The sequence below is a fragment of the Olea europaea genome, chromosome 9, assembly GCF_002742605.1.
Source record: "Olea europaea var. sylvestris chromosome 9, O_europaea_v1, whole genome shotgun sequence".
NCBI classification, from domain to species: Eukaryota; Viridiplantae; Streptophyta; class Magnoliopsida; order Lamiales; family Oleaceae; genus Olea; species Olea europaea.
This window is the reverse complement of record NC_036245.1, coordinates 11,320,186-11,337,021: the sequence shown is the minus strand read 5'-3', so window position 1 is coordinate 11,337,021 and position 16,836 is coordinate 11,320,186. Positions and strand designations below refer to the sequence as shown.

The window sequence follows — 16,836 nt, the reverse complement described above, 5'->3', positions numbered from 1 at the left end:
ATTTATGGGTCGTTATAAAATATTTCCGACTAATTTAACCATTTTGTACGACTAAACTTATGTTTAATCGTCGAAAATAATTTTTAACCACCAAATTGATTTTGTCCTTGAAACATTAGTCATAAAATATCATTTTTCTTGTAGTGTAAGCAATAAAAATAATCATAGGTGGTTCGCTTATATAAAATCAAGTATAATCTTAAGCAGTAGTACTGTGAAAATTTCTTTGCATTGTGTACCCGAATCCGATCCTCAATGGCGAGATCTTTCTTCAAAACGTCTTCTTGACCATTTCATTGTCAAAGGTAATGAAGAGACCAAAATAGTGCTTGCCAAATGTTAATATGTGGAGTACAATTTTGAACATCCTCTTGTATTTGTAAAATCTGAATTCAAATATACCGGTCTTACAAACTTCAACCACCATTTTGAAGATAATCTCATATTTATTTTGTCATTAAGAGGTGTGAGGCACTGCTTGGGTTTAGCTATTCCTTAGGTTTCCTTTTGGACTAGACCTTGATTTCTATTTGAAATCTGTTTAATCTATGTAATATTTGGCCTAGTTTTAAGCTTTTTAGAGGGGGGGGGGGGAACCCAAAAAAATTAAAAACCTGGGGGGGGGGGGGGGGAACCTAAAAACTTTAAAAACTCACTCAATGCCAATTTCATCCCCTTGTTTAGTTCCTTCCAGAAGGAGTGATTTTCATTGTTCAGCATGAGCTTGTTGAGTAGTAAACTTAATTTTTGAACTAATTAATAAGGGCTTAAGGATTTTTCTTATAGACCCAAATCAATTAAAAGGCCCAACATGCCTAGTATTTCTAGAAACATTGTCTAGAAAAATCTATATAAATATCTAAGTAAGATATGTGGTCTTATGAAGAATATCTATAGAATTCTAGAAAAATATCTTGATGTGTGGTCTAGGTGTCTCTAGAAAATTGTGTGGACTAGAAGTTTCATGTAAACACTATATAAAGGGGTAATGCTCTCCATTTTGTAATAAGCCAAAAAGTGTGTAAAGTCTTGAAATTGAGAAATACAAGTTTCCTTTTTTTCACTTTATTCTTCCTATTAGTGTTGTCCTCTCAAAAGCTTTAGCCAATCTAAGTTAGTAAACCCCTATTTCCTCCAACAAACTAGTATCAGAGCCCTAAGGTTCTTGTGAAAAATGGCAAGTGAGATGATTCATTTTCAAGTTTCCCAACTCAACAAGGATAACTACGACAATTGGAGCATAAGGATGAAAGCGTTGCTCGGGTCCCAAGATGCATGGAAGATCGTAGAGAAAGGCTACACGGTGCTACAAGACGAGGTTGCTCTATCCCAAGCACAAAGGGATAGTTTGAAGGATGCAAGGAAGAAGGACAAGAAGATGCTCACCCTCATCTATCAAGCCTTAGATGAAGGCATGTTTGAGAAAGTAGCTTGTGCTACTACAAGTAAGGAAGCATGGGAGATTTTCCAAAACTCCCACAAAGGAGTTGAGAAGGTGAAAAATGTTATACTCCAAACACTTCGAGGTGAGTTTGAAGCTTTACATATGAAAGAATCGGAATCAATTTCTAATTGCTTCTCTAGAGTATTGGCTATTATGAATCAATTAAAGAGGAATGTAGAAAAGTTGAACGACACTCAAGTAATTGAGAAGATACTTAGGTCTTTAGATTCTAAAATTGACTACATAGTTGTAGCTATTGAGGAATTTAAAGATCTAGGCAGTATGAGTGTTGATCAACTCATGGGATCTTTACAAGCCCATGAGGAAAGACTAAAGAAGAAGGTGAAAGAAGAGCCATTAGAGCAAGCTCTTCAAACAAAGCTCACTTTGAACGAGGGTGAAGAAAGGTTGGCAGTAACAGAAGCCAAAGAGGAAGAGGATGAGGACGAGGCCAATAGCGAGAAAGAAGTGCATTCTACAAGGAGGAAAGAAGACAAAGCTCATTTTCCACCAGAGGTCCTGGAAGAGTAAAAGGTACGAGGCAAAATGAAGGGCCAACTATGAAAAATCTCAAATTAAATGTTACACTTGTCAAAAACTTAGTCCTTTAGAATGTAAAAATAGTACTAACTAAGTTAAGGACAAAGCTAACTATGCTTGTCGGGAAATTGAAGTGGATCGTGCACTACTATTGGCTTACAAAGGTAAAGAGAGCAGAGAAAAGAACACTTGGTATTTGGATACAGGAGCACGCAACCATATGTGTGGAAGAAAAAACATATTTCTGGAACTTGATGAATCAGTAAGCGGCAACATTACCTTTGGAGATGAATCCAAGATCCCAGTGAAAGAAAAAGGTAAAATCTTGATCCGCTTGAAAAATGATACGCATCAATTTATCTCAAATGTCTATTATGTGCCCAATATGAAGAATAACATTTTAAGTTTAGGACAACTCTTAGAGAAGGTCTATGATATTCATTTGAAAGATCATAGTCTTTCAATAAGAGATCAATGAGAAAATTTGATTGCCAAAGTACCTATGACAAGAAATAAAATGTTTGTGTTAAGCATTCAAATTGATGTTGCCAAATGCTTAAAATCTTGCTTTAAAGATTCATCTTGACTTTGACACTTGAGATTTGGGCATCTTAATTTTGGAGGCTTAAAGTTGTTGAGTATGATTGATGGTGAAAGGTTTGCCTCCAATAAATCATACGAATCAATTATGTGAAGGATGCTTACTTGGAATGTATTCGAGGAAAAGTTTTCCAAAAGAAACATCTACAAGAGCTAAGAAGCCGCCAGAACTTGTATACTCCGATGTTCGTGGGCCAATTAATCTAAGCTCTCTCAGTAAAAGCAATTACTTTGTTCTTTTTATTGATAATTTTAGTAGAAAGACTTGGTTCTATTTTCTCAAACAAAAATTGGAAGTTTTTGAAACTTTTAAGAAGTTTAAAGCTCTTATTGAAAAAGAAAGCGGATATAGTATAAAAGCCTTAAGATCGGATAGAGGAGGAGAGTTCACCTCCAAAAAGTTTGAGAAATATTGTGAGGAGAATTGAATTCATCGCCCATTGACGGTTCCATACTCTCTACAACAAAATGGAGTAGCTGAAAGAAAGAATATATCAATTTTTAATATGGCCCGCTGCATGCTCAAAAGTAAGAGATTGCCCAAAGAACTTTGGTCCGAAGCTGTTAATTGCACCGTGTATCTGTCTAATCAATAGCATTCTAGAAAAGTGTGGAATAAGACACCACAAGAAGTATGGAGTGGAAGAAAGCGTAGCATCTCTCACTTACGAGTATTTGGGAGCATTGCATATGCTCATGTACCAGATCAAAAATAGTCCAAGCTAGATGACAAGAGTGAAAGGTATGTTTTTATCGGTTATGACTCTCGCTCTAAAGGCTACAAGTTGTATAATCCAAATAAGAAGAAGATCATCATAAGTAGAGATGTCGAGTTTGATGAAGAAGGAGCTTGGAATTGGGGTGTCCAAGAAGAAGACTACGACTTTTCACCAATCTTTGAAGAAGAAGAATAAGAGAATGAAGAGCAGCAAGAGCTTATCAGTCCACCTCTATCGCCTACTCGTGGAGATGCTTCTCCATCATCTTCACAAGGAGAAATCTCAAGCGAAAGGACACCATGGATGAGGAGCCTACAAGAGCTATGTGAGGTAATAGAAAATCAAAATGATCTCACACTCTTTTATCTTTTTGCAGATTGTGATCCAATAGGGTATGAAGAAACAGTGCAAAATAAATGATGGAGAGATGCCATGGATGAAGAGATTAAGGCTATTGAGAAAAATGACATGTGGTAGCTGACAACCCTTCCTAAAGGAAAGAGAGCAATCGGAGTTAAGTGGGTGTACAAGGCAAAGAAGTACGCTAAAGGAGAAGTAGAAAGATGTAAAGCAAGATTGGTTGCCAAAGGCTACAATCAACAGTCGGGAATCGATTATGAAGAGGTATTTGCTCTTGTTGATCGTTTAGAAACCATAAGATTAATTATCTCTCTTGCAGCGCAAAATAAGTGGAAGATATTTCAAATGGACGTGAAAACGACTTTTCTAAATGGTTATCTTGAAGAAGAAATCTATGTGGAGCAACCAATTGGCTATAAAATAAAAGGACATGAACGTAAAGTCTTAAAACTAAAAAAAACTTTATATGGGTTAAAACAGGCTCTAAGGGCATGTAATAGTAGAATCGACAAGTACTTCCTAGAATATAATTTCACAAAATGCCCTCACGAGTATGCCCTTTATATGAAGGTAAATGAGAAAGGAGATTTTTTGCTTGTTTGTTTGTATGTAGATGATCTTATATTCATAGGAAATAATCAAAGTATGATCACTGAGTTTAAGAAGACCATGGCTTAAGAATCCAAGATGACGAATATTGGCCTCATAGCCTACTATCTTGGGATTGAGGTAAAGCAAATCGAGGATTGCATCTTTATCTCACAAGTAGGATATGCGAAAGAAATTCAATATGGAGAATTACAAGCGTGTATGCACTCCCATCGAATGCGGAACTAAGTTGTCAAAGAATGATGAAGGTGAAAAAGTAAACCCAATACTTTTTAAGAGTCTTGTTGGAAGTCTAAGATACTTGAAGTGCACAAGACCTGATATCCTTTTTGAAGTTGGGTTCATCAGTCGCTATATGGAGACACCTACCATGACACATATGAAAGTTGCAAAGAGAATTCTTCGCTACATCAAAGGTACGCTTGATTATGGCTTAGTCTATTCATCATATACTGAATTCAAACTTGTTGGATGTAGTGATAGCGATTGGGACGGAGACAATGATGATAAAAAAGAGTACGACTAAGTATGTGTTTTACTTGGGCGATATAGCTTTCACTTGGAGCTTAAAGAAGCAATCGATCGTAGCACTATCTACCTGTGAAGCTGAATATATTGTAGCTACATCAAGTATTTGCCATGCAATTTGGCTTAAAAACTTGTTGAAGATACTTGGAGTATCACAAGAAGAACCGACCGAAATCCATGTTGATAACAAATCGGCATTGACAAAGAACCTAGTAATCCAATATAGAAGCAAGCACATTCATACAAGATATCACTTCATAAGAGAAAGTATTGCAAATAATGAAGTGCATCTGAAATATGTAATCTCCCAAGAGCAGATTGCCGACATTCTCACTAAGCCACTCAAACATGATGTGTTTCGCAAGTTAAGAACTCTACTTGGAGTAGCAAAATCAAGTTTAAGGGGGCATGTTGAGTAATAAACTTGATTTTTAGACTAAATAATATGGGCTTAAAGATTTTGCTTATGGATCCAAATCAATTAAAAGACCCAACATGCCTAGAATTTCTAGAAACATTATCTAGAAAAATCTATATAAATATCTAAGTAAGATATGTGGTCTTATGAAGAATATCTAAAGAATTCTAGAAAAATATCTTGATGTGTGGTCTAGATGTCTCTAGAAAATTGTGTGGACTAGAAGTTTCATGTAAACACTATATAAAGGGGTGGTGCCATCCATTTTGTAATAGCCAAAAAGTGTGTAAAGTCTTGAAGTTGAGAAATACAAGTTTTCTTTTTTCACTTCCTTCTTCCAGTTAGTGTTGTTCTCTTAAAAGCCTTAGCCAATCCAAGTTAGTAAACCCCTCTTTTCTCCAACAGAGCTCTCCTGTTAGAATTTCTAGTATTCTTGAAAATCAAATTAATTCAAATTAAATTCATGCTTGGTAATTCTGCTTTGTCTAATTTTTTGTTTGTAAATGATGAATATAAACAGTTATTTTTAAAATTTTCAAGAATTAAAAAAATTATTTCTTGTTTTTTGTGAAAATATTCTTGAGGAATCCATTATGGAACAATATAAATTCAGTTGTCTTGTTAAATTAGTAAGATTGTTTGCAAATTTAATTTTGGTCAAGAATTGAATTCTTGTTCTTCTAAAATACAGTATCGCTTTCTAGGTTCTTATGATTTTACATTTTAGATCACTATTAAATGAAATTCTTGGAGAAAACTTGTAAGTTGTAAAAGTGAATCCCGAAAGGAGGCAAGCACTTCTGTTCTAACATGTCCTTGTGAAGAACAAGATGAAGACCTGAGGTTTTTATTTCAATTGCTTCCTCCCAGACTTTTGAGTTACTGCTGGTGAACTGATTTAGTTTCAAGCCCTTATGGCATGAGGAATCCATTATGGAACAATATAAATTCAGTTGTCTTGTTAAATTAGTAAGATTGTTTGCAAATTTAATTTTGGTCAAGAATTGAATTCTTGTTCTTCTAAAATACAGTATCGCTTTCTAGTTTCTTATGATTTTACATTTTAGATCACTATTAAATGAAATTCTTGGAGAAAACTTGTAAGTTGTAAAAGTGAATCCCGAAAGGAGGCAAGCACTTTTGTTCTAACATATCCTTGTGAAGAACAAGATGAAGACCTGAGGTTTTTATTTCAATTGCTTCCTCCCAGACTTTTGAGTTACTGCTGGTGAACTGATTTAGTTTCAAGCCCTTATGGCGATTTATATTTAGATGGAATTTGAAACCCCAAACTCATGACTTAACAATGATACATCACTATTGATTTTGTAATTTAGAAGTGGCTTATCTTTCTATTCAAATTTTCTGATACTTGATTTTTCGGTGCTGTATTTCTATGTGTTGTTTTGCACAAAATTTTTATGTGGCTGTTGTTGATTATTCTGAACAACTTATGATCATTTTCATTGACATCACTTCCACTTTCAATCCATCATTTTGGTTTTTTAATTTTATGATTTATTTCAGGTTGGTATCAGATTTTTTTTATTTTTTTATTTTTTTTTATCTTAGTATAGTTATAGGTGAGAAGAATCCGGAAATTCCTTTCAATACCAAAACACAATGTGTTTTCCTGATCCTGCACAGCAACCACCACTTCCTCCATTACTTCCTCTACCTTTTGCCAGTGAAGATGTAGATAGGTTTTGGTCTACACCTCCTATGAATGGTGCTGTTTCTCTATTTGAGGATCCCCCTCAGTTCAAGAGACTAATGAATTTTGAAAACAACCCATCAAATTTTGCACCCTTTGCACAAATAAAATTCTGCAATGATATTAATAAAACTTGGACACTAAAGGGACGGGCTATACATTTTACAAGACTCGTATTTGTGCAAAATTCACCAAATGTACCTGCAAGAATGGCGAGCATTGCACATATGCTCATGATGTTGAAGAATTATGAAATCCCCCTCCAAATCGGCAAGAGCTTGTTTGAGGAAAGAAGAGAGGCACCAGGAATTAGACTGATATACAAGATGAAAATTTGCAATTTATTTTATAATGGACATGAGTGTCGATATGGAGAGAAACGCAAATTTCTACATGAACGTCCAATGAAATTTATGACTGACATTTCAAGGCAAAATAGAGCAAGAGTTGTTGAAAGTATTGGAGCTACATGGCCTGATTTGATAAATAAAAATGATTATGCTCAGCCTGATTATAGTAAGAACATCAGCAGCAGTTCCGATACTTTCCAAGCAAAGACAGCATTTTGGAAAACGAAAATATGTTGCAAATGGGAGATTGGCCGATACCCTTTCGGAGAAACATATCATTTTGCTCAAGACCAGTCAAGTATATTTAGTCACGCGTAGTACAATTTAAATCTTTCTTTTCTGGCTTAGTTCAACACAATTAATGTTTTTGCTATGAACTGATCTTGCTGATTTACCTTGCTTAGCAATATCCTTTTATGGCATTAACAAGAAAAAGAAGGTTCTCATTAAATGGCAGCAGATAACATATTTTGTCCTTTTTCACTAACAAAAAATTTTGTAGTCCAGATGTTACGAATAATGATATTTGTTTTAAAATCAAACGTGTACGTGGTTATACTGTAATATTTGAATCAAAATGAAAGCAAAGGAATATCGTGAAAAGTATGTTATCAAGTTCCTAATATTTCTCTTTTGCTCAATTCGATGCCCTTCTTATAATAAATTTCAGTAGAACATTTCCTACATGAACATCGCTTTCAATCAGTGGCATGTTTATTTCCTATCGAAAATACTTTATATGTGAAACTTCAAACACATATGCTTCCTTTTCTGCAGATTTGCAGTCACCTGGTGCTCGTGTTGAGACAGAGCTGATAATGAATACAGGCCTCAAAATTCCAGAAGAGCCTCTCCCCATACCTGTAATTGGTTCATCTCATGCAACTGCAGTTATCGTTGCTCCAGCAAATAAAGATGCAGAAAGAAAGAAATGGAAGCTCGACAGGCAGGTTAAGGGAATTTATGCTGATTGGTTGGATGTCTTCTTGCCTCATCACTACTCCCCTAGCGAGGAATTTATTTCAGTGGGGGCATAGCTTAAAAAAAAAAAAATGAAACACGAGAATAAACAATAATATTAAATATTCATTTACAGATTTTCATATTTCGAAAATGACAATTCTTGAAATACTTAATCAACGTACTTAAAATAAATTATTCCAAACTAAAAATGAAACTAGTTAAAACCAATTATCAAAAAAAAGAAGGGGGAAAAAAAACCACATTTATTCATTCACTAATGTCCGTACACATAAAAAAGATATGGAATTCTTGAAGTTTTGAATAACATCGAAGAATACTTGGAGTTACGGGGCTCCATTGATTATCAGAGGTTTAAATCACATATCAAGGATAACTTACTAAGCATCTATATGTTTAATTCGATTAAATACATATTATAGAATTTTAGTTTCTACCCATTGACCATCAACCCAGTTTTTTACTCTTTAGTATCCCACAATAATATATGGTGGTGCTTTTGAATTGAATTCCAATCACAATGATCAAGGCTATGAAACAATTTTTCATTTCTTATGTATGATGATGTAACCAGTATCGATCTGAGATGCGCAGACATGGAGTTGACATCGGTGCGTTGATCTTCCCCACAACTCCGACATGCTTTTAACACGTGTCAAAACTGTCAAGTGGCGGTGTTCATCTTCTTTATTTTTTTGTTTTTCAGGCGCTAAACATTCATTGACTCGCCGTGACACGGTGTGTTGTAATGTTTGACATGCCAAAAAATTTAAATATAACCAAGAAGAAAATGAAAATAGAGAAGTAGCAAGTAGCAAGTAGCGTAACCTTGAACTCTATTTTTGCAGATTCAGTGTTATTGCCACACAGACATGTTTCTTTTCAAGTGGCAAAAAAATACAACCACCCAATAAGAACGATGTATTTTATGTAGAAGTTCTAAAAGCCCAACCATAGCTACCCTCTAAACATTTTTTACTACATCAATCGTCTCAATTGGGGAGGGGAAATTACTCTCAATTTCTTTTTCTCAATTCTTAATAAAAAAGGGCTAACTACATTAAATTTCTTTAAAAAATATTGATAGGCTTACATTTGAATAGCAAAGATTATTTCAAAACTTAAAAATATCTTTTTACCTTCTATTTGATTATGCTTTTAATAGTAAGGGAAAATCATAAATAATATTAAACTAAAATAAATTATGATTTTAAAAAAAGTAATTACAACATATCGTATTGGTACTTTTTAAATTCAGTGTCAGACACGTTTAAGAAAATTGACACCTTAGCAATGAGTATTCCTTTGAAATTTATTGTAAGAGGATTCGGGTTTGTTTTTCCTTTCAAAAATCAGCTCTTATAGTGAAGCTTCAGATTATGGGTACTGTTCTTAAGCAGTTGAAATAATCATAGGCCATTCACTTATATGAAATCAAGACAAAAAAAAAAAAAAAAAAAAAACAAAAAAAAAAAGATAATAATAAATAAATCTAATAGCTTTTAACTTTCACTCAATGCCAATTTCCTTCCCCTTTTTTAGTTGCTTCCAGAAGGAGTGATTTTCATTGTTCAGCATGTCCTGTTAGAATTTCTAATATACTCAGAAATCACATTTGCTCAGATTAAATTCAGGTTTGTTATTCTGCTTTGTCTAATTTTTTGTTTGTAACTGATGTTTATGAAAAGTTATTATAAAAATTTTCAAGAATTAAAAAATTATTTCTTGTTTTTAGTTGTGATGTTAAATTAGTAATGTTGTTCGTAAATTTAATTTTGGTCTAGAATTTAGTTCTTGTTCTTCCAAAATTGAGTATTGCTTTCCTGGTTAATATGATTTTACATTTTAGATCACTACCAAATTAAATTCGTGGAGGAAATTTGTAAGTTGTAAAAGAGAAAATTACTGAAAGGGGGCAAGCACTTTTGTTCTAATAAATCATTGTGAAGAACAAGATGAAGACTTGAGGTTTTTATTTCAATTGCTCCATCTTCCTCTCAGATTTCAAGTTACAGCTGGAGAACTAATTTAATTTCCAACGCTTATGGTGACCCTAGAAATCAATTTCTTAATTATCAATAAGAAATCTTTTTATATCTCCATTAACCCTAACCCTAGTAAAAATTGTGCTGCCAAAAGACCAAAAAAAAAAAAAAAAAAATTGTCATTCTCTGCAGCCAAAAAAAAAAAAAAAAAAAAAAAAAAGAAAAGAAAAGAAAAAAAAAAGAAAAGGGGAAGATCCAAGAGCATAAAATCGGGGGAGTCTTTAGGTGTCTCAGCAAATTTCTTAGCCTGGTTAATTGTGATAGAAAGATCTAGTTAAAATTTAAGATTCAAGTTAGATTAAGAGACTAAAGGGCTTGATTCTAATAAAATAAAAAACAAAAAATAAACGTAAAAATAAAAATTGTTCTAAATAAAATATGACTTTCTCATCTCTTAAATCTAATATTTTAAATTTATATTTAGAGGGAATTTAAAACCCCAGCCTCGTGACTAAACATTGGTACATGATTATTGATTTTGTAGTTCAGATGTGGCTTATCTTTCTATTCAAATTTTCCTATTCTTGATTTTTTTGATGCTTTTAATTCTATGTGCTATTTTGGACTAATATTTTATGTGGCTGTTGATTATTTTGAACAATTTATGATCGTTTGCATTGACATCACATAAAATTTCAATCCCCGTCGTTTTTGTTTTTTAATTCTTATGATTTATTTCAGGTTGGTATCAGTTTTTTCTTTTTCTTTTTTATTGCCAAGATTTTAAACTTAGCATAGTTATAGGTGAGAAGAATTCGGAGATTTCTTTAAATACCAAAACACGATGAGTTTTCCTGATCCTGCACAACAACCACCACTTCCTCCATTTCTTCCTCTACCTTTTGCCGGTGGAGATGTTGATAGGTTTTGGCCTACACCTCCTATGAATGGAGCTGTTTCTCAATTTGAGCATCCCCCTCCCTTCAAGAGACCAATGAGCCTTGAAAACAATCCATCAAGTTTTGCACCCTTTGCACAAATGAAATCCCATGATGACATTTCTAAATCCTCGGAGACTAAAGGAACGGGCCATATATTTTACAAGACTCGTATTTGTGCGAAATTCTCCGAAGGCACCTGCAAGAATGGGGAGCATTGCACATATGCTCATGGTGTTGAAGATTTACGGAATCCCCCTCCAAATTGGCAAGAACTTGTTCGAGGAAAGAAGAGAGGCACCGAGAATTTTAGTGATGATCAAAGAATGACACACAGGACGAAAATTTGCTATTTGTTTTACAATGGGCTTGAGTGTCGATATGGAAAGAAATGCAAATTTCTTCATGAACGTCCAATGAAATTTTTGACTGACATTTCAAAGCAAAAGAGAGAGAGTGTTGTTGTAAGTATTGGAACTACGAGGCCTGATTTGATAAATAAAAGTGATTATGCTCAGCCTGATTATGGTAAGAATGTTAGCAACAGTTCTGATAATTTCCAAGCAAAGACAGCATTTCGGAAAATGAAACTAGGTTGCAAATGGGAGATCGGCCAATGCCCTTCTGGAGAAACATGTCATTTTGCTCATGACAAGTCAGGTATATTTAGTCTCTCGTATTCCAATTTAAAGCTTTCTTTTTGGGTTTAGTTCAATACAATTAATGTTTCCTTTGAACTGATCTTGCTGATTTACCTTGTTTAGGAAGACCCTTTCATGACATTAACAAGAAAAAGAAGGTTCTCATTAAATGGCAACAGATAACACATTTTATGCTTTTTCGCTAACGACAAATTTTGGAAGTCCAGATAACTCATTCAAAATATCAGAATAATGATATTTGTTTTAAAATGACATGTATATGTAGTTATACTGTAACAATTGAATAAAAATGAAAGAAAAAGAATATCATAAAAAATATCTTATCAAGATCCTAATATTTCTTTTTTGTCTATTTCGAAGCCCTTCTTATAATCAATTTCAATAAAACATTTCCTACTTGAACGTTAATTTCAATTAGTAGCCTGTTTGTTTCCTATTGAAAATACTTTACATTCATGTAAAACTTCCAACACATATGCTTTCGTTTTTGCAGATTTCCAGTTACATCGTGCTCGAGTTAAGACGGAGCCAGTAATGAATTCAGGCAGCAAAATTCCAGAAGAGCCTTTCCTTGTGCCTGTAATTGGTTCATCTCAGGCAACTGCTGTTATTGTTGCTCCAGCAAATGAAGATGCAGAAAGAAAGAAATGGAAGCTCGGCAGGCAGGTTAAGGGAATTTATGCTGATTGGTTAGATGATTTCTTGCCTCCTAACTACTCCACTAGCAATGAGGAGATATGACAATTACTGCCAGAATTGTTGATGATTAATGATTATTAACTGTTGACTAAACTGTTCTGCTTTATATTGCTCGTTGGTAATTTCTAATTTCAACTCCAGGTACCAAGTACACTCCTTCAATGATTTGAATAATTCAGAGTAACTTTGATTGAATTATTTTCTGTAGATGGTTCAAATACATTATTCAGCTTTCTATGGTTGTGTTTCTAAGTTTTAAAGGCTCTTGCTGTCTTCTTTAAATCATCATGATACATTTTATAAATCTCTACATGGATATGTACTTTTTCCCTCCTTATAAGGACATGTGTAGGGTTGATTTTCACCGAACTCCAAGTACAAAACTGGGCTCAGTTTACCAATTTCATCGACACCACAAAGGTTGAGACAACTCCAAGAACCACCACTGCCGCCGCCCCACTCCGGTTGCTAAAGGTTGGAAAGTGAAGTCCAATGATGTGCCCACAAAGGATTAACCACAAAGGTCACAGTGAAGTATATCAAGAAGCCGAGAAGAGAGTCTCACAAAAAGAAGAGAAAAATAGGCACACTCCATGGAGGCCGAGAGGAAGGTGGGATTATATGCCAAGTAAATGTCCAAAATAGGTAAGTTAGGTTAGGGTTAAATTGTGGACCAAAATAAGGCTCGACTCAATTAAAGTGGGCTTCAAAATAATAATATAGCCTTCCAAGGAATTGGGGTGAACCGTGAGCAACACTATTTAAAATAGGTTGCTTCGAACGGTCCATAAAAATGTGGATTGTTTTGTCTCGATAATTGTGTCGATGTACTAGTCAATCATATGGCCAAGGCCGATTGATAATAAAAACCGAGGTTACATCATCGTCCGGGGAGGTCGTTTGACAACAAGTTGCCTAACAACATGAATATGTACTAAGCATCTATGTGTTAATCAGATTAAGTACATATTGTAGAACTTTAATTTCTACCCATTGGCCTTCAATCTAGTTTTTTATTCTTTAGTATCCCATAATAATATATGGTGGTGCTGTTTAATTGAATTCCCATCACAAGGATTGAGGCTCTGAAACATTTTTTCATTTGCTCACGTATAATGAATGTAAACACCTATGATGCACAGACACGAAGTTGACATCGTTGAGTCAATCTTCCACACAACTCTGACACAGAAAATTTCAAGTGGCATGTCCATCTTCTTTTTTGTTTTTCAGTCACCAAACAGGTGTCGACTCGCAGTAGGACGGCATGGTGTAATGTTTGACCTGCCCAAAAAATGAAAAATAACCAAGAAGAAAAACGAAAATAGAGGTAAAGCATGTAGCATAATCTTTGAACTCCATTTTTACACTTTCAGCGTCATTGCCACTGACATGAAGTTTCGCTTCAAGTGGCGAAAAATTGCAACAAACTAATAGGAACAATGTCTTTTGTATAAAAGTTCTAAAAGCCCAACCATAGTTACCAACTAAGCATTTTTCACTCTGTCAATCGACTCAATTGGGGAGGTAAAATTACTCATAATTGCATGTTTCTCAATTCTTAAAAGAAAAAAAAGGGACCCACTACATTAAATTTCTTTAAACAATATTGACAGGCTTACATTTGAATAACAAAGATTATTTCGAAATTAAAAATATCACTGTACCTTCTATTTGATTATGAATTTAATAATAACAGAAAAACATAAATAATATTAAACTAAAACAAAGTAAATATTTTTTAAATAACATAATAACGACGTATCGTGTTGGTACTCTTTTTAAATTACGTGTCGAACACGTGTTAGAAAATTGACACCTCAGCAATGAGCATTTGTCTGAAATTCATTGCAAGAGGAATTGGATAATTAATATTAGAAGTCTAGTATGTTCAAAAATCAACATTGCCATATAAGATATTACTGTTCTTCTTTTCATAAATCTGCTCTTATAGAGAAGCTTCAAATCATAGGTACTGTTCTTAAGCAGTGAAAATAATCATAGTCGATTCACTTATATGAAACCAAGTATAATTTTAAGTAGTGGTACTGTGAAACTTCTTTGTTTCTTTTACTTGAATCTGATACTGAAGTACGAGATTTTTTTAAAAACGATCCCTTGACCAGTTCATTGTCAAAGATAATGAAGAGACACAACACTGCATGCCAAATGTCGATATGTAAGAGTACAATTTTGAATGTCCACTTGGTTTTGTAAAATCTGAATTCAAATATACTTGTCCCACAAATTACAACCACCATTTTGAAGATAATCTCATATTTATTTCATCATTAAGAGGTCTAAGGCATTGTTTGGGTTTAGCCATTTCTAGGGTTTTCCTTTTGGACTCGACCTTGATTTCCATTTGAAATTTGCTTAATCTATGTAATATTTGGCATAGATTTTAAGCTCTTTAGAGAGAGAGAGAGAGAGAAACTTTAAACACTCATTGCCAATTTCATTCACCATTTTTAGTTGCTTCCTGAAGGAGTTGGTTTAGAGAGAGAGAGAGAGAGAGAGAGAGAGAGAGAGAGAGGGGGGGGCTAACTTTAAACACTCATTGCCAATTTCATTCAGCTTTTTTAGTTGCTTCCTGAAGGAGTGGTTTTCATTGTTCAGCATGAGTTCTTATGTTAGAATTCTCTAATATAATCGGAAATCACATTAATTTAATTTAAATTCTGGTTTGTTAATTCTGCTTTGTGTTCGGTAAAATTTTGCAAATGTACGGGATAGTTAACAAGTAATAGACTTGATTAGTTAAGAGTTATTGTCCTACAGGGAATAAATTCAATTTAATTTTACTAGTTATGTATTGGATTCGAAATATGTAACACAAAAGAGAGTTTGATTTGATCTGTACTAAATTAATCTAAGAAAGCTGTAAAAGTGTTGTTTTCAACAATTTATGGATGACTGTATTGGAATTCGAATCCACTTGTTGCTAACTATTTCAATTCTCAATTATGTAGTTTAATCATATTCATGCACTCTTGACAATTGATAAATTTAATGTATTCAACTTTCTTTTCAAGATAAATTAACTCTATTCTAGTCATGATCCGAGTCTATTTCAAACCTAAATTCGAATAATTAGAATGCATTAAATTTTAGATTATCAATATGATTGCATACGTAATAGATATTATTCCTAACATCTATTGCATATAAGTTAATTTTGTAGCATTCCAAATTTATTGTGAGTCTCTCAACACTATAAAAAGCATCTAATTATCTAATTGGTGGTCAAGCATTTTAATAGTGCAACAGGAATGCAAAATTAATCAAGAAATACAAAAAAAAATACTAAACTAATAATTTTGAATTAAAATAAATAACAATATGGCTCATCTTCATCCAATACAAAAGCAAATCTAGGCTGTCATAAAAAAGAATTACGGAAAAGTATCGCTTGGATCATGAAATAATACCAAAGGAATTGATCTTCAAGTCCAAGGTTGAAATATTTAATTTGTAGATGTATGATCTTCTCTTTCAAAAGTGATGAATTGACATGATGTTCTTTATGAATTTGATGATATTATTGTGTGTGAAGATGTAAGAGAGTTTTCTTGTGTTTTCCTGCTTTTCTGTTTACAAGAATTGAATCTAAGTCAAGAAATCTTTCCGAAGTTGATAACAATAAGAGTTTGAATCAAAAAGGAAAAGTGGTATGTCTGTAGAGAGTTTAGCTGGGGCACCAAAGGATTCACTGAGCGTGTGTGGTAGAGTAGTTTTATTCTTGATAAATAATACATAAGGTTTTGTGCGTGTAGCGGTTCACATATGTTCATTCCTAAATAGCCTTTGATATTTTGATCATAATATTTTCACCCGATATCAGATTGAGGTAATTCAACGTGCGTTGAAAATAGAACATAAAGGACTACCATGAATTCATTTGAGTTCATGGTAAAGCATCAATGGTCCACTAATTTTAACTTATTTAAATTTTAAATCAAACTAATCCTAAATGATCCAAAACATAAATTTTGTGCTCAAAATTATCAATTTTCACATGAATAAGCAAAAATCAACTTAACATACAACTTTTCTACAATTTATCATATAACACATAGTTTCAAATATATCCATCATAGTAGACAAAATCATAAAATCCACACAAGCACATAAAAGAAAAAATAAGGTTGAAAACAAAATAATTTTTTCAAATTTATGAAGTTTTTTTTACACGCGAGCAAACATATAAAATAGTAAAAATAGATAAGACTCAATGTATTTCAGCCCCAAACTTATAACAAACATTTTTCTTGATGTCCAAAAATATA

The 16,836-nt window shown here is 33.4% G+C and overlaps 3 protein-coding genes across 3 annotated transcripts; all 3 read left to right on the top strand.

The window, feature by feature from the left end:
* Positions 1–1,174: 1,174 nt before the first annotated feature.
* On the top strand, positions 1,175–1,975 carry LOC111399953. The gene has a single exon (XM_023027431.1). It carries the CDS (start codon positions 1,175–1,177, stop codon positions 1,973–1,975), a length of 801 nt encoding a protein of 266 aa, XP_022883199.1.
* A 4,866-nt stretch (positions 1,976–6,841) lies between these two features.
* On the top strand, positions 6,842–8,319 carry LOC111399952 (zinc finger CCCH domain-containing protein 39-like). Its single transcript, XM_023027429.1, has 2 exons — positions 6,842–7,580; positions 8,060–8,319. The coding sequence occupies exons 1-2, from the start codon at positions 6,842–6,844 to the stop codon at positions 8,317–8,319; spliced, it is 999 nt and encodes a 332-aa protein (XP_022883197.1).
* A 2,773-nt stretch (positions 8,320–11,092) lies between these two features.
* LOC111399951 (zinc finger CCCH domain-containing protein 39-like) lies at positions 11,093–11,908 on the top strand. The gene has a single exon (XM_023027428.1). It carries the CDS (start codon positions 11,093–11,095, stop codon positions 11,894–11,896), a length of 804 nt encoding a protein of 267 aa, XP_022883196.1. The 3' UTR covers positions 11,897–11,908.
* Positions 11,909–16,836: the final 4,928 nt, after the last annotated feature.

Excerpts from the sequence above, each read along its gene's own strand:
- LOC111399953 (XM_023027431.1), top strand. The coding sequence starts at position 1,175 with ATGGCAAGTGAGATGATTCATTTTCAAGTTTCCCAACTCAACAAGGAT.
- LOC111399952 (XM_023027429.1), top strand. The coding sequence starts at position 6,842 with ATGTGTTTTCCTGATCCTGCACAGCAACCACCACTTCCTCCATTACTT. Across the intron at positions 7,581-8,059 it reads TTTTGCTCAAGACCAGTCAA|ATTTGCAGTCACCTGGTGCT; the intron begins GTATATTTAGTC and ends CCTTTTCTGCAG.
- LOC111399951 (XM_023027428.1), top strand. The coding sequence starts at position 11,093 with ATGAGTTTTCCTGATCCTGCACAACAACCACCACTTCCTCCATTTCTT.